The 26,619-nt window shown below is 39.1% G+C and overlaps 1 protein-coding gene across 1 annotated transcript in view; it reads right to left on the minus strand.

Annotated features, from left to right (window-relative positions):
• Positions 1 to 26,619, minus strand: part of LOC104080384 (cubilin-like) — a 123,375-nt gene that overhangs the window by 26,460 nt on the left and 70,296 nt on the right. Inside the window, exons 24-40 of the mRNA XM_009582759.1 lie at positions 26,193 to 26,390; positions 25,724 to 25,870; positions 24,677 to 24,867; positions 24,208 to 24,391; positions 22,684 to 22,858; positions 21,463 to 21,641; positions 19,545 to 19,754; positions 19,109 to 19,249; positions 17,136 to 17,317; positions 15,416 to 15,587; positions 14,221 to 14,427; positions 11,022 to 11,171; positions 10,033 to 10,154; positions 7,725 to 7,950; positions 5,623 to 5,810; positions 3,153 to 3,309; positions 1,477 to 1,626 (exon numbers count right to left, since the gene is read on the minus strand). Of these exons, the coding sequence (XP_009581054.1) occupies positions 1,477 to 1,626; positions 3,153 to 3,309; positions 5,623 to 5,810; positions 7,725 to 7,950; positions 10,033 to 10,154; positions 11,022 to 11,171; positions 14,221 to 14,427; positions 15,416 to 15,587; positions 17,136 to 17,317; positions 19,109 to 19,249; positions 19,545 to 19,754; positions 21,463 to 21,641; positions 22,684 to 22,858; positions 24,208 to 24,391; positions 24,677 to 24,867; positions 25,724 to 25,870; positions 26,193 to 26,390 (2,979 nt within the window). The remainder of the gene's footprint in view (positions 1 to 1,476; positions 1,627 to 3,152; positions 3,310 to 5,622; positions 5,811 to 7,724; positions 7,951 to 10,032; positions 10,155 to 11,021; positions 11,172 to 14,220; positions 14,428 to 15,415; positions 15,588 to 17,135; positions 17,318 to 19,108; positions 19,250 to 19,544; positions 19,755 to 21,462; positions 21,642 to 22,683; positions 22,859 to 24,207; positions 24,392 to 24,676; positions 24,868 to 25,723; positions 25,871 to 26,192; positions 26,391 to 26,619) is intronic.

Raw genomic sequence — 26,619 nt, forward strand, 5'->3', positions numbered from 1 at the left:
TTGCAAGATGGTGGTTTCAATCTTATTTCCAATTCAAACCCAGGCAATTTCTCTTTGCTACAGGGTTATATTTTAAGATTTTGTGAAAAACATTAATAATCAACTACTGGAGAGTGTCATACTTCCTCTTTTATAACCAGATCTTCTTTTGCTCTTATCCAAAGTTCTTTTCTTTCATGTGACTAAGGACTTTTAGTTTGTATAGCCTAAGGAAGCCTATAACAATAAAGGAGCAAACTGCCCTGCAAGAAGTAGAATATTTTTAGTATTTATTTAGGTCTATGCTTATTATTATGTCAGTATCACTTAACTCATTGCTTTAACCTTCTTAATAACAAAAGCTTGAGTTAATTTATAGATTAACTGAATGCACAGACAGAATACAGATCAATAATGTACTTATAGAGATGTCAAAATTGGCATCATCTGATTCAGCCTAATGTTTAGTGTGTCTGCTGAATAATAATGTCTTCTACATGAAGAAATTATGTAATTTCTGTGGTTTACGTTTCATTTTTCTTAACATAGCAGTTTGTATTGGGAGATGAAAAAAATGTTTAAGATAAAATCATAGTTAAATCAAATCTTCGTCTCAGATCTAAATTAAGTTTGGACCAGAATATTTTTGAATTCAAAACAGTTTGCAAACTTAAAAAGAAACTAAAGGAAGCCTATTTTCTGACTTTATGAGTTGGTCTGAAGAAAAATTCAAATTATGCACCCCAAGTTAGTAAAAAATTACTCAAAAATCTCTTTGTCTAGGTGACTTCAAGGGAACCAAATTAAGATGGCCTCAAAATATGTGATGCCACCCAAGTAGTTTGGACATACTGATTCCTCATCATGACTTCTCTACCCATAAAAATTTGATCCTATCAAAGTTGGGAAAGTTTTACCATTCACAGGATATTATAACTGATATTTCTTGGCTAAATGCTGCCAAGTTTGAAAATCTCAGAAGTTACTTTTGTTGATGGGTATATACAGGGTAACAACTTTTATAGGTTTTCAGTTACTGTAGTCTTTCACCTAGTTTCACATTTATATGTTCATACATCCTTGTACAACACCTGAGTATATTTATATCCATTTTATCAGTTAGGGAAACAGAAGCACTGAAATGCAAAACAGCTGGCCTAAGATCAAAAAGATTATAAGACTCAATGGCAAAAAAAAGACAGGAACAAACACCCAAATTGGCCACAGTCACTCTTATACTCCAGCCGCTTGGGAAATTCCCAACTTCATTGCTGCAAGATATTCAACAAGTGAGATCTATCTTCACTCTTCTGGAAGCCGTCAGTGACGCAAAACTGAACCCTGGAAACTATCTCTGTAAATGTTTGTCTGTAAATGATTTTCAGAATGGGCCAGCAAATTAAACCATCAACCATTTTCTATGATAGAAGACTGGTATGTTTTTAAGTAAGAAGTTACACTTCATAGTACATACTGAAATTATGAAGAACCAGTTACCTTCCAAGTGGAAAGTCTCAAACTCTAGAATCACCAGTGACTGTGGTCCCTGATCTATGATATAACTGCAGTTCAAGTTGTTATCATACTGACTAGGGTAGTTAGGAGAGACGATACGACCTGCAGGGCTGGTGAAATTTGCTCCGCATCCTGCAAACATAAATAAATAAAACACAGTTATAATCCAGGTGATGATAACATCATTCTGGTTTTGCAGTGAGAAAACCTATAATGTACACAAGGACCTCATCTCTCCTTAAGAGGCTGGTCAAAAAACCAGGGAGAGTAGTATATATCATGATGGCAAAAGTAGGGCTTACACACACACAGAGCAGTGGTTTTGGGAAACATAGGGCCTTCCCGCCTACAGCCTCACACAGTATCTTTGCGTGTCTTGGGTAAGACCAGGCCATAACCCCTCAGCTCACTGACCAGAAGGACACAGCACTGCCATTCTTATGGGTTTGGAGCCTGCACATTTCAAAATCCCTTAGTACATACAAATGTAGCTGAACTGGATGGGGGGTTATTGGGGCATATCAGCAGTTTAGCCTCATTTGAAAATGCCCATATTAGTCCAAGTGGTACTATTTTTGCTTTATGCTTGACAGCCAGGAGGATGTCTGTTGTAGGGCCATCTCTGGGTTGCTTTGCTACACACAGAGGCAGGAGAAGTTTGCCACCCAGAACTTCTCAAGCACACAGAACTGTTCATTTTCACGGCACTCCTTCTGATCCTAGTGATTTGCATGGCCTCGGGGTTTCTCTTTATTTTAAGCTACAGGCTTAAAAGAGTGCAGTGCATAGTGAAATGCTGGTATAAGATTAGGAACAGCCATATGGAGCCTGTGATTGTCTCCACTAAGAGGTTGTTATTTGTTACTGACAACATTAGTGCAGACATTATAAAAACAAAAGCAGTTTCAGTTCAGAATTCTGTATACTTCAATAGTGTCTTCCTCTAAGCACTTCATTTCTCACTGTTTTAATCTGAATCCAGTGAAGGGAAAGTGGTTTCCTTTGGCAGCATCCTACAAAAAAACCAAACAACCAACAGCAATTGAGCACTACTTCCTACACTTCTGGTGGGTTTGACCGTCACAAAGCACATGCCATGGTGAAAGAAATGGAGAGCCCACCCAAGAAATGCCACTTGAGCTACATGAAATGCAAATACAACAAAACAAAAGCAAAGGCCAGAGCAGGTGGTGAGAATTCATTTTTTCTCCTGAGAGCAGTTTATGTGAAGGGCATGGGCTACACTATGCACAGGAGGAATTACCACAGCTTCAGCATGTGCCTTGAAAAGAACAGAGATAGAAATTCTAAAGGAGGAGCAGATCCTTTTTCCTTTTTAAGAAGATTATAGCTTTAACTTCCAAGCAGTTTAACTAAAGAGAAAGAAATTCTCAAAATTTAAAGCCTGTTCACTTCTTTTCGGCACACTGAAAAGGCAAAGGTGACTAAGAATAACTACGAAGTTATAGCTGCATGGAGTATCTTTGGCAAGTCCAACACTGGAGCACACAGTAGCTCCATTGTGTTCAGTAAGGAAACTCTTGGTTTCAAAAGCAGGGCAGAGGCTTCAATGCCTTGCTGAACTGAGGTCTGAATTGCTGATCAAACTAATCCAAAATGGACTAATAGAGCAGCCACCTGGCTTTGATGTTACTTACTGCTTACGAAAGATGCAGAGAAACCTGGCCCAGGAGCATCCTGAGACTGAAATACTGTAGTTATCACATTGTTTGGAGCAACAACAGGATCAGGAGCTGAACTTCCACATCCTGTGGTTAACAAAGCTGTTGCTTCTTCATCATTTCCTCTCCACACCTGACAAGTCCAGATTGAAAAATGTTTAGTGCTTTCAAAGCCCAGGAACTGCATATGCAATTGTTCTTTCCATAGACTTAGGGTAGGATTCATCTCACACTGAATCTTAGAGGTCTAAATTGGAGCTAATCACTCTCCATTCACTCTACAGTCAGTGGAGACAAAAAGACTTCTCCAAGGAGTGAATCATAGAATAACTTAGGTTGCCAGGGGCCTTTGAAGGGCATCTGGAGGTCATTTGCTCAAACCTCTACGGATAGCAGAACCAACATAGATCAGGTCCAGGGAACAAGAGAAAAATATTTTATGCACATCATTACCTACCTCCATTTTGTCTCTGCTAACTTATCTCCATACACCCTATGAATACGAATATCTGTGTATACAATGAATTATTAAATGCAATCCTTATATTATTCATAAGTCAATAAAAAACAAAGCTGTCATGCTAGGCTAATGTAGAGGCATCAAACTGGAAGATCTGGATCCTTAATATCTAGTCTTGCTAATCAAAAATTATTCCCATTTTTGTTATGTTGCATTCACTTGTTCAATGACAAATATCAAATCATGCAGAGAGTTAACAGAAGAATATAATTCACAAAAAATATAATAAAGAAAAATATACAATTTTTTAAAATATTACTTCAACTGTACCAATAGCCAATTTAAGTTCAATCAAACCATGCATTCAAGAAGCACATGCAGCTTTAGGTAGGTATTTAAGTGAAACCTTCTTCAGGTAATTACTTAAACATGTACTTGCGGCTCACAGTTTAAGCACTGAATTTCAACACACATATAAAATGAAACATAGGCATAAATGTTTGATGTTTCTGAGTGCTTAAATGATTTCCTGAACTGGGATGTTTATAGCCAAGGATTTTAAATGTCTTCTTAAGAAAAAAGAAAAAATCATTTATTCTAACAATAAATTTATTTTTCATCAATGTGTTTGAACAGTTTTTTTACTGGTACTTTATATCAAAAACATATTAAAAACAAATAATATTTGTTTTTTAAAATAATGTGTTTGAAATAAGTCTAGTGGAACTAGAACAACCACATGAAATTGTGCTTGCTCTAAGCAATCATCCTAGAAAGGGTTAGCCAAGGGTTAGTCTGGAAGTGTAGGCATATGAATAACCTCATTCATCTGGCCAGGTGTTTGAGGCAATGGATGCTCAAAGGATTAACATAAACAGTCCATGGCCTGGCCAAGATTTTGCACAGTCACTATTGATTTTGGATTCCTCTTCTTTGGCTGCTCAGCTTGGAATGAATGGAAGAAACTTAGACCTGTTCCACACTTTTTCATATCCAGACACTTTCATACATCTCAAATTGGACATTCAGAAATGGAGGTGGACATCACCAAAAATTTCAGATTTTTCTCTATGGAGAAAATCTCCAGTTGACATAGTTTTGACCATGTCATTCAGGACAGTTTAGAAATTTTAAATTAAAGCACCTTCACTGGGTGGCATTAAGACTTTCATATTAGTGAAATTTATTGTAACATATTACATCAATTAATCAGAGGAGCAGGCTATGAAAAGACAAATCTAATAGTATTTTTTTCCACAGCCTTAAGAAATGAGTGCAACTGTGGTTTGTAACTTAGTAGGTATAGATCAGATGTACAGCTGCTCAAGTCTTCCTACATGTTGTCAAATTATGTTTGCCCTTTATTTCAAGTGGGAGTTGTACTGCTGTGGAGAAAATGAGCACAAAACCACTGAACATATGCCAAATGCCTGAGAAGAAAATGACACTGAAAAATTCAAAGCATGTCCATTCCATTCTGTTGCTTTGAAAACAAGTGGCTCTTGACAACCTATGAAAGATAAGAACGCTATCTTTGTTTTTTGAGATAAAAAAAGAAGGATTAGTGCAACTTGGACAGTTCATACACTTATAAAGAAGTTTTGTAGAATTATAGTGTCACATTCCTGTTTTTTTACTCACTGGAGTAATTGAAAAGGTCTTTTCATTACCCTATATTTTCTCACTATTTCCTGGTTCTGAAGACATATGTACTTTTTTCATATTTTTCATTTTTGGGGCAGCATGTAGAGTGATGGGACCCTGCTGGAGGTGGAACCTCAAGAACTGATAAAAATTAAAAATAAATACAAGCCAGTTCTCAAGGCATACAGAAAATTGACTGTAAAGGTACAAGGACTTCAGTTTATATTTCCTGAATTTTATGCCTTGACAATTCCTAACCATGATATGATTGCAAAACAGGATTCTGGAATCATGACTTCTTAAAGCACTGCTCTGCTCATCTAATGCCAACAACTATTTTACCTTCACATAACTGCTCTGGCAACTTCCATTGCTATCTGGGATCTGGAAGTTACTGTGGAAGTTCATCTCCAAGTGTTTGCTTTCATGCGTAATGATGGTCCATGTGCATCTGGTGTTCACGGGAAAGTTTTGAGGCCAGTGAGGAGACTTGATCATACCATTATCTGAATGAATGATTCCACCACATCCTGGAAAAAATAGCAACAGGTGGGAGGAATGTTCAAATATTTCCTGTTGTGTAAGCTTTGAATGGCTGCTTGCAAGAGTGAGAGTGAAAAGCCCTGACACACATTCAAATTTCATTTACCCCTCTTTTGCTTTATTTTCCTTCTCTCACCCCTGTAGTAGTGAGGTAGCTACACTCTAGAGAAGATCTGTCTTCGTACTTCACTTTCTCTTCTTCACAAGCTCGTTCTCCTTGCCAGTTCATACCCTTTTGCTTTGGTCCATCTATACGCTGCTGACAATTAGGACTATTGCTCACATAGAGAGTAAGGGTCAGAAATATACATTAATGAGGAGCTTCTCCTGAGACTTCCCACACCCCACAGCATGCACATCATGACTGACAGTCATTCAGAGAAGTACCCTGGGGAAAAAAAAAAAATCAATCTATTGCTGAATCCTTGTTTTTCTCACTCTGCAACATGTTAATAATGCAGTTCCACACGTGAATCTACTCAAGCTACATCTGTTTACCCAGGGCAAGATGGTGACTTCTCCTCCAGCCCAGGCAGCCCTGTGGATCTCAGTGGGATTATGGAGAGGACTGAAAAACATGCCTTTAAAAATTGTTAACAGATTCATTTACAAGGGGGAATAGCTGGTCATGGCTCTGTGGCAGCTCATGTTCTTATACATAATAAGTTTAGTTAATTTGAAACATACTTGCAAATACCATGCCAAGAATTATTTACTAGGGCTATGCATACAGTACTAGCAACCCATAATTATTTCAGTGATGATGTAGTAAAAGGATGAATAAAGAGCAAAAAAAAGCTTTATAACATTCTACTTTTTTTCCTCTTAATTAAAAAATATATATTAGCTTTAAAAGGAAGGTTTTCTTTTTCATTTTTCTGTGTTAGATAATGGCAATTGAGTTTAGAAGGATATGAGGCCAAGTTTTGCTCACATATACAGAATGTAAACCCAGAGGTTCTCAGTGGACAAATGAGAAGAAAGCTTAGGAAAGGATACCAGGTATATAAAAAAAGAAATCTCCTTTCACAGAGAGAATACTGACTATGCACATTGCATGTGTATGCTAATGTCTACTACATCATTGAAGAGGGAATACTGCTAGATCATTAACTGATGGAAAGCTGCTCATCATCAGCCAGAAGGTTTGGAGCTCGAGGTGACACTAGGGAACACATTGCCGGCTCTGTACTGAGGTAGGAAGGCACAATGAATTCTGCACTGCCACCAGCCAGCATATCTACACTTGCCTTTAATCACCTCCTGAAAGACTGTGTGCAAATGGTGAGCTACCTTTTTTTTTTTTTTAATCCGGAGAGACAATAATTTCAACAGAGGCAAGGTAGCTTTTTAAAATATACCAATTCAATCCTGCACGTGTACCACCTTCAAAAGTGTACCAATATCTCCACTAAAGTGGAAAAGTTTTAGGCTGCTGTCACATGTACTCTTTGAGAAGTTCTGTCTGCCTCTCTGTTTTGAAACTGACCTCTTTCTAGTTTTAAGTGTTTAAAACAAATCAAACCGTGAAACAATTGTTATTCAAGAAATGAAATGTCTCATAGTCACTGACAATGTCTCATAGTCACTGCTGGGAGGATAATGGGCATGGTATCAATTTACAGACATCAAGAAACTACCAGTGGGAGGCCTAAAAAGTACAAAATCAGTCCAAATTTGATTTCATTGTGTGAGATCAGACAACTCTGGTTTAATACTTGACTTTTTTATTGCTGGCTTCTCTCAGAAATGCTGAAGATGTTGGCATGTATTTCTTTTGTTCTTTAATGCAAACCTTATTAAAGAGGAGGAATCCTATTTCATTTTGTGGCTGAAAAGTGCTATATAGGCATGATATATTGCTATGTTAGACCTGACGAAACCAGTATTTTTTCTCTTACCTAGAGATTCTGCTGTCCATGTTGCATAAAAACCACCTCCCTGAATTGAGTGATCAGAGTTAAAGATGACGACTAGCTTGCTGGAACCAGACTGAATAGTCCCAGGGGATGTGTTTCCACAATACTTTCCTATGACAGGAGACCCAGGAGAGCCGCCATTCAGGATAGTAACAGAGTCCCACTTACAAAGGGAGTGATTTTCAACATGGAAGGCTGTAAAAGTAAGCTGCAACACACAAAAGAGATATTCAGGAGCTAACACCAGCCACACCAGTGGAGGGGTTAGAGCAATTCCAGCCAAATCCCGTAGCCATCCCAGCACAATGATTTCTGGGTATGCTCAGAAATCCGACCCTCACTTCACCTTGATGCTTTCTGGCAAGTATTTCTTGGAGTCTTGCCACTCTAAGTAACAGTAGCTACTTAGCATGAAAAAAGAAATGGAAGAGGAACGCACAGGTTCGAGACTGGCATTATTGGGACTTAACCACATGTTTGAACCTAAGTATGTGCTTCAAAACGGTCTTGAATATGTGCAGGTGTTGAACCTGACCCTCACTTCACCTTGATGCCTTCTGGCAAGTATTTCTTGGAGTCTTGCCACTCTAAGTAACAGTAGCTACTTAGCATGAAAAAAGAAATGGAAGAGGAACGCACAGGTTCGAGACTGGCATTATTGGGACTTAACCACATGTTTGAACCTAAGTATGTGCTTCAAAACGGTCTTGAATATGTGCAGGTGTTGAACCACTTTCCTGCTCTCAAGGCTTCTGGTCATGAAATCTGAAGTTGCACATTCAAATATAAGTAGCTATGTAAGCAGAAAGCCTTGGATCTTTTTCTTCCTATTATTTTGAATCAGAATACTTAACAGTTGCTAAAAATAATGCTAGTTTCCATTAAATCTGAGAGAAGCAGTTGCATGGTTGGCTCCTGTGGGCCTGGATGCATCACTTAAATAGATTGGGTTGGCCAGGCAGCTTCTGACACTGTCTCCCTCCCACACTGATGCCATTTGCCCTTGGAGGGATACGCAAATGGGTGGGATTTCCAGTTCAAAAATTTAGACTGCTGATCCAGTAGCCTCTTGGATTTGTTGGTGTTGAAATACTGATGTACACTAATGACTGCCTTGCCCTCTTCCAATAAGTTTTTTTTGCCAGTTCCAGGATTGGGATCTTCGTAGAAAAGTTTAGCAAATACATAGTACTTCTTCCTGTAACTTTTGTGTATATTCATTTCCAAAAGAACTCTGCCTGAAGCAAAGACCAAATACAAATTTAGTTCAAATGGTTTAAGTTTGGAACTTTACCAGCAACTGAAACTGGCAGCTTTTACTGAAAAACGTTAGTCTGCCTTCACTGAGGGGGCTGCTACTCAGTCCTTTTAAAATAGAAATTTACTTCCATCTGATTAAGATTAGTTCTGCTTTAAACAAATTTGCGGGTTAAAGAGAAGTTTTGTGTTCTGCTAAAATAATCCTGTATTCCCTGAAGTAAGTATCTAGGCAGTGGTCAAGAATATCATGCAGCAGAATAATTAGGACTATGGGTTTGCATTCCTAAGAAATACCTTGGTAGTTCTAAATAAGGAAAACATGATAGGGAAATTAATGAAAGACATTGCATATGAAAATCTGCAATATGTTTTTACAAAATTGCTTTTCAGGTATTTTTCTGACCTGGACCTCAAATGTCATTGGTTGGACCTGTTCTCCAAAGGATCAGTCAAACAATTCAGTGAGTGAAATTTAGCACTCCTTCGTCATAAAGGTACTTAAATTGGTCTCTCAGCACTTTGGGTCAAGGAGGTAGCACCTCAGGCAGCCCGTTAATAAGTTATTGAGAAATAAGAGTAGGATCTCATTGATCCTACCAATTGTACCAATATTATCTTCCAGACTAACCAGAAAGTAAACACGAAAGTAACTTTCTAGTGGCTTGTAATTTTTCTGCAAAGAAAAAACTTCAGCCTCATGTTTATTCTCATGGTAATGAGAATATCCATGCACATCTAATAACATGAGTTATTTTAGTTTCCTAAACATAGAAAGTCATTGGTTAAAGGAGAAGTTGGTGCTATGTTTTGAGGTCAAGTTAGACTAGGATCCTTCTGCTTTTCAGAAAGCACAATCTAGTTTGGTTGTGTTATCTTTGTTTCCCCCTCTCCTTAGGTAAGGCAGATGGAGAGATATTTAATTCCTCCACATTTCTGATTTTCCAAATTGTCTCAAACCTGTTCCTCAAGATTCAGAGGGTGCTTCTCACACTGCCAGCTGAACACACAATCACAGCATTGTGTTACTCACAGTGATGGTTTCACCTTCAGGGGCTTCCAACAACCAGGAGCAGTGATTCAGGTTGCTGTAAGGCTCTGGGTAGTTAGGACTTGAGATAACTCCCCTTTCACCTGACTGTATACCACCACAGGCTGAAGAAAAAAAGTAACATTTCAATACATTTTAGAAACTGAACACTATAAGCAAATGACTGGAAAATTATTCAGCTTGTAATAGTACTAAAATATATTAAACATATTAAGGACTGATACAGGTAAGGATGAACAATTTATCTAGGAAAATCCAAGTTTTAAAATCTTTGTCATTGAATAGTAAGCGAACAGATGCAATGACCTTGAAACTTTGCATTTATTCTGATACTTAATATAGCTCTACAAAACCTTTCCCTGCTGACACTTACAGCTCTTCCACCTTATCTTCCATTTATTTATCTCAGACTCCTAAGCAAACTAGTGCCATTCTTGGACCAACACAATCAAGTCAAAAACTTGCTGATGTGTCTAGATAAGCACCAGGGCTAAATTCAGCTGTGACAGGAAGAATAGTTGTGTTGGCATGTAAATGGCAAAGTGGTGTAATTTGCACCGATATGGCTTTAAGTGGATTTCAAAATGAGTGCAAAGGTTCAAGCAGCAGAATGCATTTCAGCCATGCTAGCGCTCTGGAGGCCTATTTGAAGTAAGTCAAATTTGGCTGGTGTTACCTGTTACATCCCTATTCCCAAGAGCAACCAGCTGTTCTGAGTGTTGCACTGCATTGCAAAAACTGAAATGTGATTTGGGGAATGGGAACAGTGAGGCAGAAAATAAATCTAAAAGTTCTATTGCTAGCATATGTTTGCTTTAGATGGATATAAATAGTGGCAGGCACTGTGTAGCTTTTGAGGATCTCTTTGAGAGTTGAACCCATAGTGTGTATTCTCAGTATCACCAAATGAATGGCAACATTCCCCAGAAGTGCCTCAGTCAGCAAGGGCAACAGTCTATCAAGCCATGTACCTTCAAACGTGTAATAGGCCAAGAATCCTTTATCTTCTGTGTTTTCATCACTTACAAAGTGTACCCAGATCTGGGGGGCAGCTATGACTAGTGGCACAGATGGTGCTGCCTGACCACAAAGTCTGGCTATTAGCTCTCCGTCAGCATCCCCTGAATAAAGAAAGGAAAAAACCACACTTTTTGAATCCTAAAAGAGCTACAATATCATAAAGGAATACATAGGGCAAACATGCATTTCATTTTGTTTTGACTAGAAAACAGAGAAAAGTACATATCACAATAACCAATTATTCATTATGGGTATAGGTAGGGTGCTGCAGTTCATTGCTAGGATCTACATCCTGACAACGAGGAAGTTCTCTCCAAAGCTGTTTTAATGATCTTTTTAATATCTTGGGCTCCTTCTCTCCCCTCCCTGCCATCCTGTACACTTTCATTTTGCATGACCCATCAGACCCGAAAACACAGAAAGTGTCCCAAAACCGCAGACATTTGGGGCAGAACAGTGGAAGATATGGCCCAAGGACCTGATCTCATGGAAGCCTGTTGAGCCCATGTGTTTGTGACATCCTCATTAAAGTCAACAGGAATTTTGAGTTTTCTACCATATAGGGATGTGCTTCATCCATGAACAAGCTGTCACTGCTGTATTAATAATGGGCATCTCTTTCTTAGGGAACTCAACATACTGTTCTCTGTACAGCAAAAAAATGCCAACATTTGCTCAAATCATTGAAATCTAAAAGGAAAGCACAACACAGGTCATTGCACTTCTGTGACGCTGAATGTTTGCTCATCTTGGTGTAAGCTCTTATCCATCACATTGGTAAAAGTATCAGTTTCTGTTTATTACTGATATATTCTCAGGAGAAGGAAAATAAGTGTAATAGCATTCCTCACGACATCCAGGCAATGCCATTCCTAAGTTTGCTTCTCTAATAACAGCAGGCTGCTGGTCTTAAAAGTCTCCATTCAAAAGCAACTCCTAACTCCATAGAGTGGCAGGCTGTTCTTGTGAAGAAGGCAGTAGAGCAGGAGGGAGAAACTTTGGGCACTCTTCAAAGCCCTTTCACAGTTATTCCAAGTAACGTGGCTGAGTAACTTAATCTTTCTGTCATACATAGTGACACAACCACCATCTGAAATGCCTTGAGGCACAGGGATAAAAGGTGACATATAATAAAATTCTATTAATGTAAATTACACGGAGAAATGCTAAAACCTGTCTTGTTAACATGCACTAAAAATGATACTGAGCTGTACAAGCAGAAGACGTTCATGATAAATTACAGTTTGGGAAAAAATAGTAATAACTACTTTGAGCATTAAAATGTGAGGTGTACTTTTTCTTTTTTGCACTTCTTACAAGGTGATTGACTATGTGACAGATGTGACCCAGGTCACTCAGTCTCTACAGCGGGAAAAGTGACACCAATCACTGCTTTCATGAATGGCCAGCTGGCCAGAGATCTAGACTGTTGATAAACAGAAAATGTAAACAGAAAGATTGTGCTGTAAGATTTGGTTCAAACTGAAGGGAATGGTCTGAAAGACAAAACCAAGAGTCTTCCGCAAAAGCCAAAAGTTAGGACTATATTTCACTGTAGCAATATGCTCAGCTTTTTTACCGTGTACAGACTACATGCACGTGCCTGATAATTTAATAACTTAATATAAACCCTTACCCTAAGAAATTAGAAATATTTATTTAATCTATTTAGATTAAATATTTCTCAGTGAATACACAAAGTCAATTCTGCTTTTTTTTTTTTTCATTCAGTACCATTAGGTGTGTTGTATGGGTAACTCAAAAGAATTTTAAACATCTCAGCTTCATTTGGGGTCTCTCGGGTAACTTACTGTGAATTGGACCTTCCCCCAAATTCACATCTGCTCTGTTGAGAGTCTTAAATAGCACGTGCCTGAGTTTAATGATATTCTGCACTATTTACATCTCAGTGCTCGTTAAATGTTACTTGTCAGCATACACAGCTGAATTAGGGCATTCTGCCTTTGATATGAGAGTGGTTGTGAAACTGAAGATCCATTAGTATAGCCAAAATGAACATTACTATTTAGATGAAAAAACTGTGTAGAGCAAAATAAGACTAGATTTTTTCTCTTTCCTTTGATTGTATTGCCTGGAGGCCTGAGGTTCACAATGAAGTGAGAGTAGTGGGAACTGATGAGTAACAGACCAGATATATTTTATTATTTCTTTCTCTGAGTTTTCTTTCTATTATTTCACGGTTCCGATGCATACGTAGGAGGGAATTGTTAGGCTACGCAGCTATGCATGCTTTGGCTCTACGCAGGACAAATGGATGCTATACAACCAAGAGCTCTCTTTCAAATGAATGCAAATAAGGAGGTAACAGATTCCAGCTCTCAACCCCACCACATCTTTCAGAAACAATTTCCTGGTAAATTAGAACCTGCTCTCTCTGGGACTCACAGATATAGCCTCTCAGTGAAGAAGACAGCTGGAGCTTTCATACTACACTTGGCATTAGCTGAGCGACTTTCATATGACATTTCCAGTTGCTTGTTCTTACGGCTCACTAAAGTTCCTTAAATATGCAGAGATATTACTGGTGCATTAATCCTGTGATTTTTTTCGTTTTAAATGCTTCAGTCTGTATTTTGTGATGCAGTCTCACAGGAAATATGGATTTGTTTTTGGAGAATCATCTTATAGAGTACAAAAGCGGGGTTTGAAGTGGGTATGCAGCCCAGAGGCTATGAATAATTAATGCATTCTTCACTCCACTCCTGCTGTCCCTGAAGATATTTCAGGAGCAGGGAGAGAATGGGCTGTGGACCAAATAAATTGATGACTTCAACTTCTCCTGACTGCCATCTTTCAAGGGAGATGAAGTGAAATTTGTATTGTCCCTTGTAAAGAGAGAGTAAGGTGTGTGTTGCAGGCACCAGAACACTTTATACCCTCAAGATACGTATCCAGTTTTCCATTTTCTCCCCTGAAAGAAAGGGTGACTAAATCCATGCATCCATTGTTCTGGCAGTGAAATCCCACTCCTGGTCCAGGAGGCAACATGGAAGGCACGCATGTGAACACTCTCAAATGTGCAGATCCTACAACAATCACTCTCTCAAATATATATGAACAAGATTTGGCACAAACACTGTTGCACAACTGGAATCTTGACAGGCTTAATCCATTCTCCAACATACAAACCTATTTGTAACTCGAGGTAGTCATACTGGCAGTCCTGGTGATGTTCCAAGTGGAAATCCTCGAAAGAGATATATATGGATGAATTATAGTGGGAGGGGTTTTCAATGGTCCATTCACAGTTCAGGTTACTTGTGTAATTTTTGACACCATTATAACAAGGAGAAGAGAAATTCCCACCTGCATATCCCATCAGGGTTCCACCACAAACTGCAGAAACAAAATATAATTTATTTAAAAATAGTAATAATTCTTGTATGAAGAGAAATCTTGCCCCTGTTTATCCTGATATGTGCATGTCAGCAAGCCTATGTACTGATTAGATCAAAACTTTTTCCATCCTCTTCCTTTTTTATAATTTACTGCTGTGTACAAGAGAATTCTTGCCTAGTGTCCCAGAATCTATTGACAAGTCTTTAAAAACACATGTGTAAAGCAAAGAAACAACAGTTATTCATGGTATCAAATAAATATTTCAGCAGCACCATCAATACAATAAGCATTATTTAACATTTTGATAAAATCCTACTGTAGCTCCAGGTCAGTATTGCTCAGCCCTACCCATTACCTAATTCTAGACTCAAGAGAAGATTTTTCTGGAACATACCCTCAAGAGCACTACACTCATGCTAGTGCTAGCAGGAGGATGCTTGTGGGGGGAGTTGGAAAATCAAGTTCGAAAGACTCAGGGCTGTAGTAGTAAGGTTCTGCCAGCTACCTCCTCTCTGGAGGCTGAGCTTGCAAAAGTAGGTTAGCTGCACTCTTTCACAAGCTACAATAAATTATTACCCCCCTGAGTAATAAAGAAGCTCTTGAATAGAAGCTGTCTATGGCACTATGTTTTTTGGATCTTTTCATGGAATAAGGCCACTTCAGACCATCTCTTACTCAAGACTAAGTACAAAACCATAAATCAGTAGTGAGAATAAGGACTGTGATCCATAACAGAGGTTGTTCTTTCCATTTGAAGTTTGACATAACAGGCACATGAAGTCCATAACTCCCAGAGATTCCCCATTTTTTCAAGTCCTTTCAACTAATTACAGATATATATCTACTCCCATCCAGAGACGTAAGAGAGAAAAAAAGGTATCAGAGATTTGTTTTCTGTTTAGGTCATTTTTTTGACATGTGCCAGTACTTTAGCTATGAAATGACTCACCAAACATCAACCACTTAATTCAAAAACACACACTACCTGCATCTTCACTAGATGTGTATGAGACACTGAAACCTCTGGTTGCACGAGACATATCTGTCACCAAAATGACTTTCATTGTGTTTCCAGAGGATTTCACCTCAGTGCCTGGATTTACCTCACCACACAGCTTGGCCAGCTGGGGAGAGTTCTGTCTGAGGCCATTGTAAACCTGTTGGGTCAAAATAAATTCTTATGAGATCAAAATACAGTCTTAGGAGCATCTCCTGTATGATTTAACAATGCTTCACATCTTTAATACAAGGTTCATTGATGTCCCTTACAGCAGGTTAGTTCCCAAATCTACTCAAAACCTTGGAACAAACTTCCATTGCCTTGAGTGGGTGAGGCTCTGAAGTAAAATATAAAAAATACCTTATTTATTTTGGCAAAACATAAACATATTCCCCCTCTCTCTCTTTTTTTCTTAAAACAGAAATTGAAACAGTTTGGGAAAATACTGTATTTTAGCTCAATATTTATATCTTCAATCACTTAATAATACCAGCTCTTAATCATATTCATTCAATTTCAAATGATGGTCTTTGTATTCTTGTTAAAGCCAACATGAGTTTTATGAAAAATCCCTTCCAACATATTCAGTGCTGGTGGGCATTTTTTATTAATTCAAACATTTCACTTTTTGATGATCCAGATGTATTTTGCTCAGTTTCTTTCATACAGCCTTTAGCCTGGGAGTTAATTTCCTTCTTTCTACTACTATCTCAGCAGTGCAAGCGAGGAGGAAATGATGTTTCCCACTGAGATTTGGAACATGTTAGAGTGCTGAAGGCACAAAAGCTGGCAGGACAGATCTTCCTTTAAGAGATCATTACTTCATTAATCGATAAAAAGCCAGCTCCCCATCGTCTGTCTAAAGCATCTGTGAAGGAAAACAAGGAGAAGATCATCTAAAAATGACAAGGGAGAGCTACTTCACCCCTCACACTTGTGCATGGGCTAGCTTCTGATCATACTAAAGCTAATTCCTGTGTTTGCCCTGCTAATCTGAACAAATGTGAAACTAAACTAGATGTCCTATTCCTGCAACTTCATAGAGGAATTACATTTTTGAGGCATTTGTACATCTGACCAGGTCCCATTCTGTGCGCCAGGTTTGATTTTTTTTGCACTAAATAACCAAAAATCTAAAATAACCATGATAAAATAATAAAAATCTGGTTTTTTGGAGATGGAGGGTGATAAAGAGGTAGAATTTTCTGGGTTTTCCCTATCTTTCTTTCAGAATATGCAAGGTCCGACACAATAGTAGCCATCTGTTGCAATCTCTGGCTTTTTCTCTTTCTTTTTATTTTTTTTTTTAATTGACAACAATGAGTAACAACAGCAGTAACAACCCCCAAAGTCAAAAGAGACCTGGAACTGACTGATGGACTTTGTGTCCACAGAGAAGAGACAGTGAAAGCTTTCAAAAATCCCAGAGCTTTTTTCCATAATTGATAAAGAGCCAATTCCAATGATTTCTTCAAGTCCTCCCCTCTGCCCGGATCATAATTTCAAAATTTCTCTACTCTAAAACAAGCAGATGAGTTTAGACACCCTACAGAGCTAACTTTCTCTCATTTACCTGTTTTCCCTGGATTAAATTATTTGTCCTAAAACCAGATGTAGACCTATAAATGACATTTCACCTCTATTATGTCCATTAATGCTCCATAAAGGGATTAGGATTGGGTGTGCCTTCACGCCCAATACTCACAGCCACATAATCTGATGAGCACCTCCAGTGTTCTTCCGTTTTCATATCATTAAAGGTTAGAGTCACACGTCGGCCTTCTTCCACTGTGATCCTCCATTCACACACTCGATTATGTGGGTATAGGTTGGGATAGTTGGGCGAAGTAAATGTTCCGACAGGGGCAGAAAAATCCCCACCACATTCTGAAATACCCAAATATTTGAACACTTCTTAGAGTAAAGCATTGCTTACGGAGTTATAGCAAAAAAACCATTAATAATGCAAGAAAAAGAGATCCTGAGTGCTTGATTTGATATGCCTATCCTGTCCATATGTTTGTCTAAACAGCTAAGTTCCTGACAGTCTTTATCACTCAGCCATAAATGTAGTAGAACATTAATTGACCATAGCAGCTCCTTTTAGTCTAGTTATTAATATTCCCTTCTCTGAAGGGCTTATGCCAGGCTTCAGAAGCCTGAGTGAGCCACAGGCTTTGATGTCAAGTGATACAAGCCTTTCACTGCGGCAGGATTGAGACATTTCTGCCTTTCAGATGACTGTGCAGAGCTACACAGAACGAGCAGGGTCTTAGAGTGGGTGATGATGAAGGATGTGGTTTTCCTCTGCTGGTTAACAGAGGTAGAGAAAAAGCTTTCGGGGATTTTAAGCAACACTTTTTCAGTGCAGTTATTTTGTGTTTTTCCTATCTTTGTTATGAATATCAAATTGTGCTCTGAGGAAAGAACACTAAAGGTCTTGGGTATAGAGTGCATTTTTCTTCTGAGACTAATGGAATAAATTTACCAGCTTACACTTGGTTTCCTTTTAAAATACAGAGATATAGTTTAATGGAGTGCAGTGGGAGAGTTAGTCCCTTTCCTCACCCTCACAGGCTCCTGCAGAATAGTCTAATCTGTGTATCCACCTGCATTAAATTTTTGCTAATAGAGTTTCTCTTCTATGGTTGCATAACAGGGTCCTGGGAACGGAATAACATTCTTTTGGAGTTTGTTTCCCCCTCTGTTATTTTATTGCAGAAGCAAACACGACAAGTAAGGAAGCTTCCAGCTGAGCTTTTAAATGAGCTGGAAAGAGTTAAGAAGGGTTGGCAGGAGATTTTTCAAGATCACTACTGCAAAGAATTTCTTAAAAAGTAGCCATTTTTTGGCAGGTCAAGCATTGTATGGGCACTAAAGAATGTGAAGGAGAAGTGTAAAGCAGGAATAGGTCTATGTCCTTAGTCCTGATCAGAGCAGCTCTTTGAAGTCATTGTGCTCAGAACAAGAGACAATGGGCACAAATTGAAACACATGAAATTCCATCTGAACATATGAAAACTGTTCTATAAACACTTTTTACTGTGAGGGTTGTTGAACACTGGAATAGGTTGTCCAGAGAGGTTTTGGAGTCTGTCCCTGGAGACATTCAAAACCCCACTGGCCACAGTCCTGCGCAACTTCCTCTACTTGACCCTACTTGAGCAGGGGATGTGGACTAGCTCATCTCCAGAGGTCTCTTCTAACCTCAGTGGCTCTGCAGTTCTGTCGTTCTGCTTAAAACCTATTGGTCAAAACCTATTGGTTTTAGGGAGATTTAAGAATACCACTCACCTCAGAGGGACAGAATAACATACAGGAAAATCACAGCATTTCTTTACCTTCCTCCTCATCAAGAGGGACGTGGGGAGGGTATGTTAGGACATCCCTGGTCTGATTGCTGGAGAGAAAAGGTGTGGAAGAGTGTGCTTCATTGTGTGAGACCTATCACTGATGGCAACATCCATTATAGCAGGAGACTGCTTGCCCCTGAAAGTTTCAGCTTGGCTAAGTAGCGATCATAGACCTCTATTCATACTTACCCCAGAGTTTAAATTTAAGAGCAAATACACACCACTCCAAGAATAAGTGATCTACAATATATGCTGTACTAGTACAATTATGGTCTGTAGTATATGTTGCTTCCCTGAAAGTAACTTTCAACCTTAGAAATCCAACCTTCAGTGCTGGAATCAAAGCGCAGTCTGAATCCTCGGGCATTGACTGATCCATCAGTGACAAACTTGACATAAGCAAAACTGTCAGAGGTGTCCACAGCATCAGGGAGAGTATTACCACAGTACTTGCCCAACAAATTTCCTGCAAAAATCAAATACCGAAAGACAAATATATCAATGTATTATTTATATTTATATTGAAGGATCACTTTCCAATTTAACTGGACAGGCAGGAGTAAACTAGTAAAATCAAGTTATTGCTGGGAAATATAAGGGGTTTGTTTGCCTTACTCTGCTGCTGCAAGGCAGACAGAAGCAAATACTATACATTGAAAAGGCTCACTCTGTACCCAAAGGGAAATGCTTTCAGGAACCTCTGGTGAGGTTGCGTAGTAGTACTAGGGAAGGGAAGACAAACACTGAAATAATTCTCAGACCAGAAGTGTTGTATTCTCGGATCTCCACAAAGTCATTTGTGCACTCGGAGGAGTTTTGAATATCTAGTCCTTCTAGTCTGATGGTAAGATAGTGGCCCCTGGGACCCTGCAGGAACCATTCACACAGTAGGTTGTCTTGATAATGAAGCTCAGGATACCCCATGCTTTCAATGATGCCAGTTTGTCCTATCACTGTCCCGCCACAGGGAGCTGCAAAAGGAAGAACATTGCTTGGTTGACTGAAGGACCTCAGAGAGATGACCTTTCTCCTAAACAAGACTTAAAGCTAAGACCAACTGGCTTGTTCTCTAACTGTAGTTATAAAATAGGAATTGCCTTCCAGTTAAAAATCTTCCACATTCTCCTTCTAATTCAACCAGTCCTAGTTTGTTTTGGTTTTTTTTGCACACCTGCTTCCATTGCAAGCATCCATTCCTCCCTGTCATATCTCTTATTAATTTGAATAAACTCACAGATTTCAAGGTCTATATCTAATGTCTACCCATGTCCATATTTACCAGAAAATCTTGGAAAGCTGTATCAGATAATTATAAGGAAATTTAGTTTGCTAAATGTGGATCTAGATTTTTTATGACTGACAAAAATTGACTGCTGGTTTGGGCCTACAGCTATGGTTCAGACTCCTCTTCTCTTTCCTGCAGTCCCTTCCTGTTCACATTCCACTCCGTATGATGCCTTGGTAAGGAATCACTGCACAATTCGTGAAACAGCTATTTATTTTTAATTTTCTCTCTCTGAAAACTCATTTCTATGTGGTACCTGCAAACAGAAATTCATAATACTAAGGCTTACAGCAAATAATATTCCCAGGTGGAATTTATTGGATTTTACAGTATATTCTGTGTCTGCTAGTTACAATCTTTTTGTGGAAATAACAGTTCTGTTGATACTGTCTGCTCTTCAGAGTAATTAGTGCTTTGTTCCAGGATGACTGGCATACAGCTGAGATACTGTAAATCTGTTATGGATAAATATAAATTGTGGCTTCGCCTACTAAAAATATTTTCTTGCAAGTTGCTTCAGTTTTCACATTCAGAAATATAATAGTACACTGTATTGGATTAGGTGTTTGAAATCTAACACAATCAACAAAATTCTGTGTAAAGCAATATAGTCCACTACTTTGCCTTTGAGAAATTAACAGTCCTAGACTTTCCTGTATGAGTGACACTAACATAATAGCTGCTATTCTTTGAAGATTATTAACATTATCAAAACCAAAAAAGTAGCATGTTTCTGAATTTGATCAAAGACTATTTTTTATTTAATGTTAAAACTTTGCTACTGCTTTCTAATCTTGTTTTTGCAGCTTGAGGGCAAATAATTTTAAAGTATTTCATTTCCCAGCTGACAAATAATGGTTCTTACTGTTCGTTCCTTATTCAGTCCATTGTTGTGCTGCCCCTGTTTGTCTAGCAGCATTGTTATTATAGATTGATTTACATTTACATAGAGAAGCTCCTAATTTGTTCTTCTCCTGCCAACTCTCAGCTGGTCTTTGCATTCCCCTTCAGGATTCTGCTCATGAAAGTGACACTAATTTTGCATGCCGAAAATCAAATCATGTTACATGACTTTATCCACATCGACCTTTTTTTTCTACTGTCCATTTGATAATTGTCTTTGACAAGAGGTTATCCAGTCTTTGTTTCCACTGCTGCAGATCTATGAGCACTTTTCTATTCCTGTTTCCATAATTTTCACCTCTTGCTAGGTGCAGAACATGCTGATGTTAACCCACATGATGATTCTGATGCCTTAGCTCTAACATTAATTGAAAGAGACACATATCTGTCAGTGCACCTCATAGGCATGATTTAAGCTCTATTACAAAAGCCTGACACTTGAGACCAAAATATTCTCTAAAATCAGAGAAATTGATAAATGCAAGCATTACCAATGGAGTATTTAGCATTGAATCCCACATGCGTGGCACTGCTGTCAGACTTGAACTTCAGGTACATAACAGCTCCTGAGGATCTCTGCAAGCCTGGCATCGAACCTCCACACAGCTTGGCAATGATGGGGGCAGTGGAGTCGGCGCCGTTGCGTAGCTCCAGGTAACTGGAAGTGCAGCTAGAAAAGGAGAGAATTTTCTGTTCAATGTATAACAACAATGGTTTGAAATCATTTCAGTACGTGCACAAAGCCATGAAGCTGTAGTGAATTAGATCAATTTCCATGCACTATGACCAGGACAGAATCAACAAGTTAATATTCAATGATAATTATGTAATATTTGAATCAAAAGAAGTGCTAGAAATATTGAGAAATATTCATCCCAAGCCCAGCCTATGATCAGATCAGATCTGATAGACGCAAGTCCTAGGGAAGGATATGAACAGCACTGATAAAGCAGTTGTGACCATCTTTAATATGTATTTTTTGGCAGCATTCAGATTCAGCAGATATTCCCTATTAAGTCTCATTGATGACTGTTGAATTAAGGAACAGATACAAAACAGATGAAGGGAATAAAATTCAAACTGGGGGCTTACTTAGGTGGGCTTAGAAAGACCCAAAATATCTTAACTAACAGCTTTGCCTTCAGAATGGTGCAGCATCCTGGGAAGCCAGAGAGAAAGGACACCTTCGGGATTCTCCATCCTGCATTGTTTTTTCTGGACATGGTCTCACAGGCGTATAGTGGTCCAGCCCCAAATCAATGAAGTTACATCAGCTGGAAACTAGGCCTTGTTTTGTGCTTCAGGCAGGGGGTGCAAAACATGTAGACCCATTGCAAATCAGCAGACAGGCAATGGATGAAGAAGACAAATTGTTGTGGTGGTAATCCACTGGACTTACAACCACTTGAGAGTCACAATGACTGAAAATCTGAATATGAAAGCACTAGAGGGCATAGGTTTTACAGAAGGCACCTTTCTACCACAGATGCTTCCTCTCTGTCTGTTATATTCATCTCTATCATGCACTGCAAAGTCCTAGGAATGTATACCAGTGACTTGATAGCTTCAGTGATCTCTCGCAAAAATTTCCTAATCACGTTTGATTGTAAATCTGGAAGTGCACTCTGAAAGGAATTACAGAAAGTAACCGGGAAAGAAGAATCAGAATGGAGTCTCTGAAGAAACACAGACAAAATAATGTGGATGTATACTTTGGTGAAGGTTCAATGTAAAACTGATCTTCAAATTGCAGCTCTACTGCATGTCCGTTAGGAGCAGTTATGGTCCAGACACAGTCAGCATGCTGGGGATAATTGTTCGGATAGTTGGGGGAAGATGTATATCCACTGGGGTTGAAATCATTGATATAAATATTGCCTCCACAAGCTGGGAAAGAAAAGATCGCCAATAAAAAACAACAACACGTTAAGGAAATGGGTGAGGCATCAAAAATTTGAGTCATCACTATATTCCAACATAGTTTCCTTTCGGTGTCGTATAGTTACATCAAAACCAAATTCATTTTACTGCTTATTGTGGGACAACATTTTAATGCAGTAGAATCCTATGTTCCTGTGCTCCTGCTTACCTAGCCCTCCTCATTTCCAAATGTTCAGGGCCCTGAATAAAACTGCTATTAGTTCTTCCTTGGATTGCTTCTAAACTAAGCAGGAAACATCTCTCTTGCCTTGTTCCTATCCCAATTCGCAAGAGCTAGAAAGCCTACAAGTCAGACCCATCAATGCTTCTGTGAATTATTCCCTACTTCTGCTTCCCAAAAACTGAAATGTCTGTTTGAGATAATAATGAATATGTGTGAGGAATGCCTATCAGAGCAATCATAAGGATTTGTTCAGGTCCTTTTTCCTACAAAAATATCTTTATTTTGACCAGAATCTTTCTGTCAAAACCCCCCACTATGTTCTAGCAATACTGGTAAACACAGGGTTTTAGCCAAGTGTCCTAAATTGAAGTGGTAGAAATACTATTGTACAGCTTCACCCATTCCCTTCATGAATCCCCTATGGTAATGCTAAGAATGATTCTTTGCGGCAGCAGGGGAAAATAGGCAGAAAACAAGCACTTACAAATTTGAGTAGATTGAGAGTTGTGTTTAGTTACATTTTAATAGGAGGTCTCCTGGTGTCCCAAGTGGCATTTGTCATGAATACCGTGGAATAACTGCAAATGCCAAGTCCCTGATTTACCCCTGGGACCTGAGTCTCCATTTTCTTCATTCTTTCAAAAAATGTTAGCTCTGGCAGGGAATGTTATTTTCTCAGCTGAGGGAAAAACTTGTGAGAAATGTTATCACCTTTCTCAACACACGAGCCTAAATCATTCCTGACATAATTTATCACTTGCACTGGGTACTATATGTTCAAAATAATATTCTTGTTTCCAGGGGTTTTTTTCCTTTTCTGTATGAATTATGAACATCTCTTCCTAACTATAGATGCTACTTCCCTGCCAAAGGGTCCACCATAAGTTTGGGGTTTTTTTGCTTTGCTTTGTTTTGGGGCTTTTTTCCATGACCTGGAGCTGGCTCTCTTTAAAAAGGAGAAATTTGCAAGTAGGATCAGAAGTCAGGCACTAAAGAAGGAAACAGGACATTTCTGCAGACATCTGATTTCACCAGGGTTGGGACTTATAACAACAACCTCCTTTAACAGGACAAACTCCAAGTTATATCTATTGAGTTGCAGAACTTACTTACATTTATTTCCTAGACTTACCTAGACTCTTAGCCTCGTATTTCAGTTTGAATCCTTGACCCTCATTCCTGTTGTCAGAAATGAAGTGGACAAACAGCTGATTGTCTGTGGTGTACATGGTAGAGATGGAGCTGCTTCCACAAAACCGTCCATTCCCTCTTCCAGACACCAAAGGTGGGGCAGCATTATCTAACCCATTCTTCAGCTAGAAGAGAAATCGCTAACGTCACTCAAGCAAACAGCCCAGGAATGTAAACTTCGAGCACCATCTCAAGGCTTCCAGCCGTGTGGGAAAACAATAACCTAGTGATTAATTAATGCACAGCAATAAATAAGAGAGAGAGAGAGAGAGAGAGAAATAATCTCTGTGGTATTTCTCTTTGGTATTTCCACCCCCTGACAACCTGGGCTGCCTTACTGACACTGAAATCTACAAGATTCAGTAGCTTTAATAGCTCTGTGGATTTGGTGACCTAGCCAATAACCTCACCTCTACATAATCTCCAAGGCTGCAGGAAGTATCCTCACTCTTAACCTGGAAAGGCTGTTCAAAATGGACAGCAATGATAAATCCAGAGGTTACCACTACATGCCAGGAACAATTCAGATTAGGAGCATAGTCTTGAGGATAGTTGGGGGATGTTATCACACCCCTGCCTGTGTGCAAATAGCCTCCGCAACCTGAGAAAAAGGAGTTGAAGCAAAGAAGAAAACATTACTGTCAACTATTCACATATTCATTTAGAAAAAAATCCAGTCTCCTAAAAGGAAGATGTGACAGGTAAAAGCAAATGTTGAAGCAAGTGTATGAAGAGTTGAGGGGCATAGAGCAATGCACACAATGAATGATCTCCCAAATACAAGCTAGTAGACTGTAAGATGACACACACCAAACATCTTTACAGTAAGACTCAATTCCCAGACTTAACAGATGAGTAAGCAGGCAGCTATGCCAAGGACCTCCCATGGCATGAGCATACTGTTACACTATCTGAGCACATCGCCTCTAGCCATGGACCAAACCACTGTCACCTACTCAAGCTGCCAGTCAGAAAAACTTCCCCTGGCTGCACATTGTTGTCCTAACACCTTCCTTGGTGCTTCAGCCCATTCAGGAATCTGTTATCATCCCTGGGTGCATGTGGGAGGAGTGCCACTGGAAATCGCTGAAGCTTTCTGCATCTGTCTCTCTCTGTTTTGTGTCTATGCTTTGAGTCATTTATTTCCCTCTCTCAGTTGGGCATTCTTTCACCCTTCAGCTAAGCTGTAACAGACTTAGGCATGCACTTTTCTTACTTCTGACTGGTCTGGTTGAATCATGCTTTGTTTTATTATATCGCTGGGAAAAAAGCAAATTTTACCTTTGCAGATTCAGACATTTATTAATGCATATTCATGAGATATGAATAACTGGCCTGTGTGGTTAATTAGATTGACTGTAGACAGCTGTTAAAAATGTCAGACGCTTTTCTTTCCTTACCCCATTGTTAGCAGCAAGGCAGACGTTTATCTGGGGGAGAAGAGAAACAAATCTTACTTTTGTGATAAGAGGCATTAAACCCAGCTCCAGTGACACTTGCATCTGATATGAAGTGGATGAACATCGCCTCTCCGGTTGATCTTATTGGGCCAGGAGGTTCTCGTCCACACAGAGTAGCCAGCACTGGAGAAAGACTAGTGTCTCCTGAGACCAAAAGAAGAAACATTAGTGTTAAAACCAAATCAGTTCATATCTGCCTGTTGGTGGCTTCCAGGCAGGTGCTTTTCAAGATCTTTTACCCCTTACAGAATGAGAAATATTTGTATAGACTGCCAAATATTTTACTAGATTTTGCTAGTTTTATTTTAACTAGCAGAATGTCTCAGCATAGAGGAAGAATACTGATTTAGAGTGTGTTCCCACTGCTATCTAGATTGCTTAAGCTCAATGGACACGAGAATTCCAGGTGCTAGGACCTTGAGTATTTATTGCATGCTGTCAGGGTAGTGCAAGAATGACTTCTTACCGTCTTGGATAATAAGTTTGTCATAGTTGCATGAGCTGTGAGATTCTATGTCTAGGGTTAGGATATTGAACTCCACAGTGGATCCAGGAGCTCTGATAAGCCACACACAGTCAGCAAAATTTCTGTAATTCATGGGCCAGCCCGGTGAGAAGAGAAAAGAAGGTGTTTCTTCAGTTGTTGCAGTCCCTCCACATGCACCTGTCACGTACAAGAAGACAAAAATGAAAGCATCCTCTTTTTAAACTGAACACTCCCCTCGTGTAATTTAAAATGACAGTCCTACCATTAAGCACAATGGGGGCACAGTGATGATGTGTGTAGTCACAGGAATGCATTTCTTCAAGCATTGCTTCAGTTTGGACTGGGAATACAAAACCTGAAAATCCTGACCTGTAAGGATGTTCCTGTGCTACCTGGTACAGCAATG

Source organism: Fulmarus glacialis, unplaced genomic scaffold, assembly GCF_000690835.1.
Source record: "Fulmarus glacialis isolate BGI_N327 unplaced genomic scaffold, ASM69083v1 scaffold4858, whole genome shotgun sequence".
NCBI lineage: Eukaryota > Metazoa > Chordata > Aves > Procellariiformes > Procellariidae > Fulmarus > Fulmarus glacialis.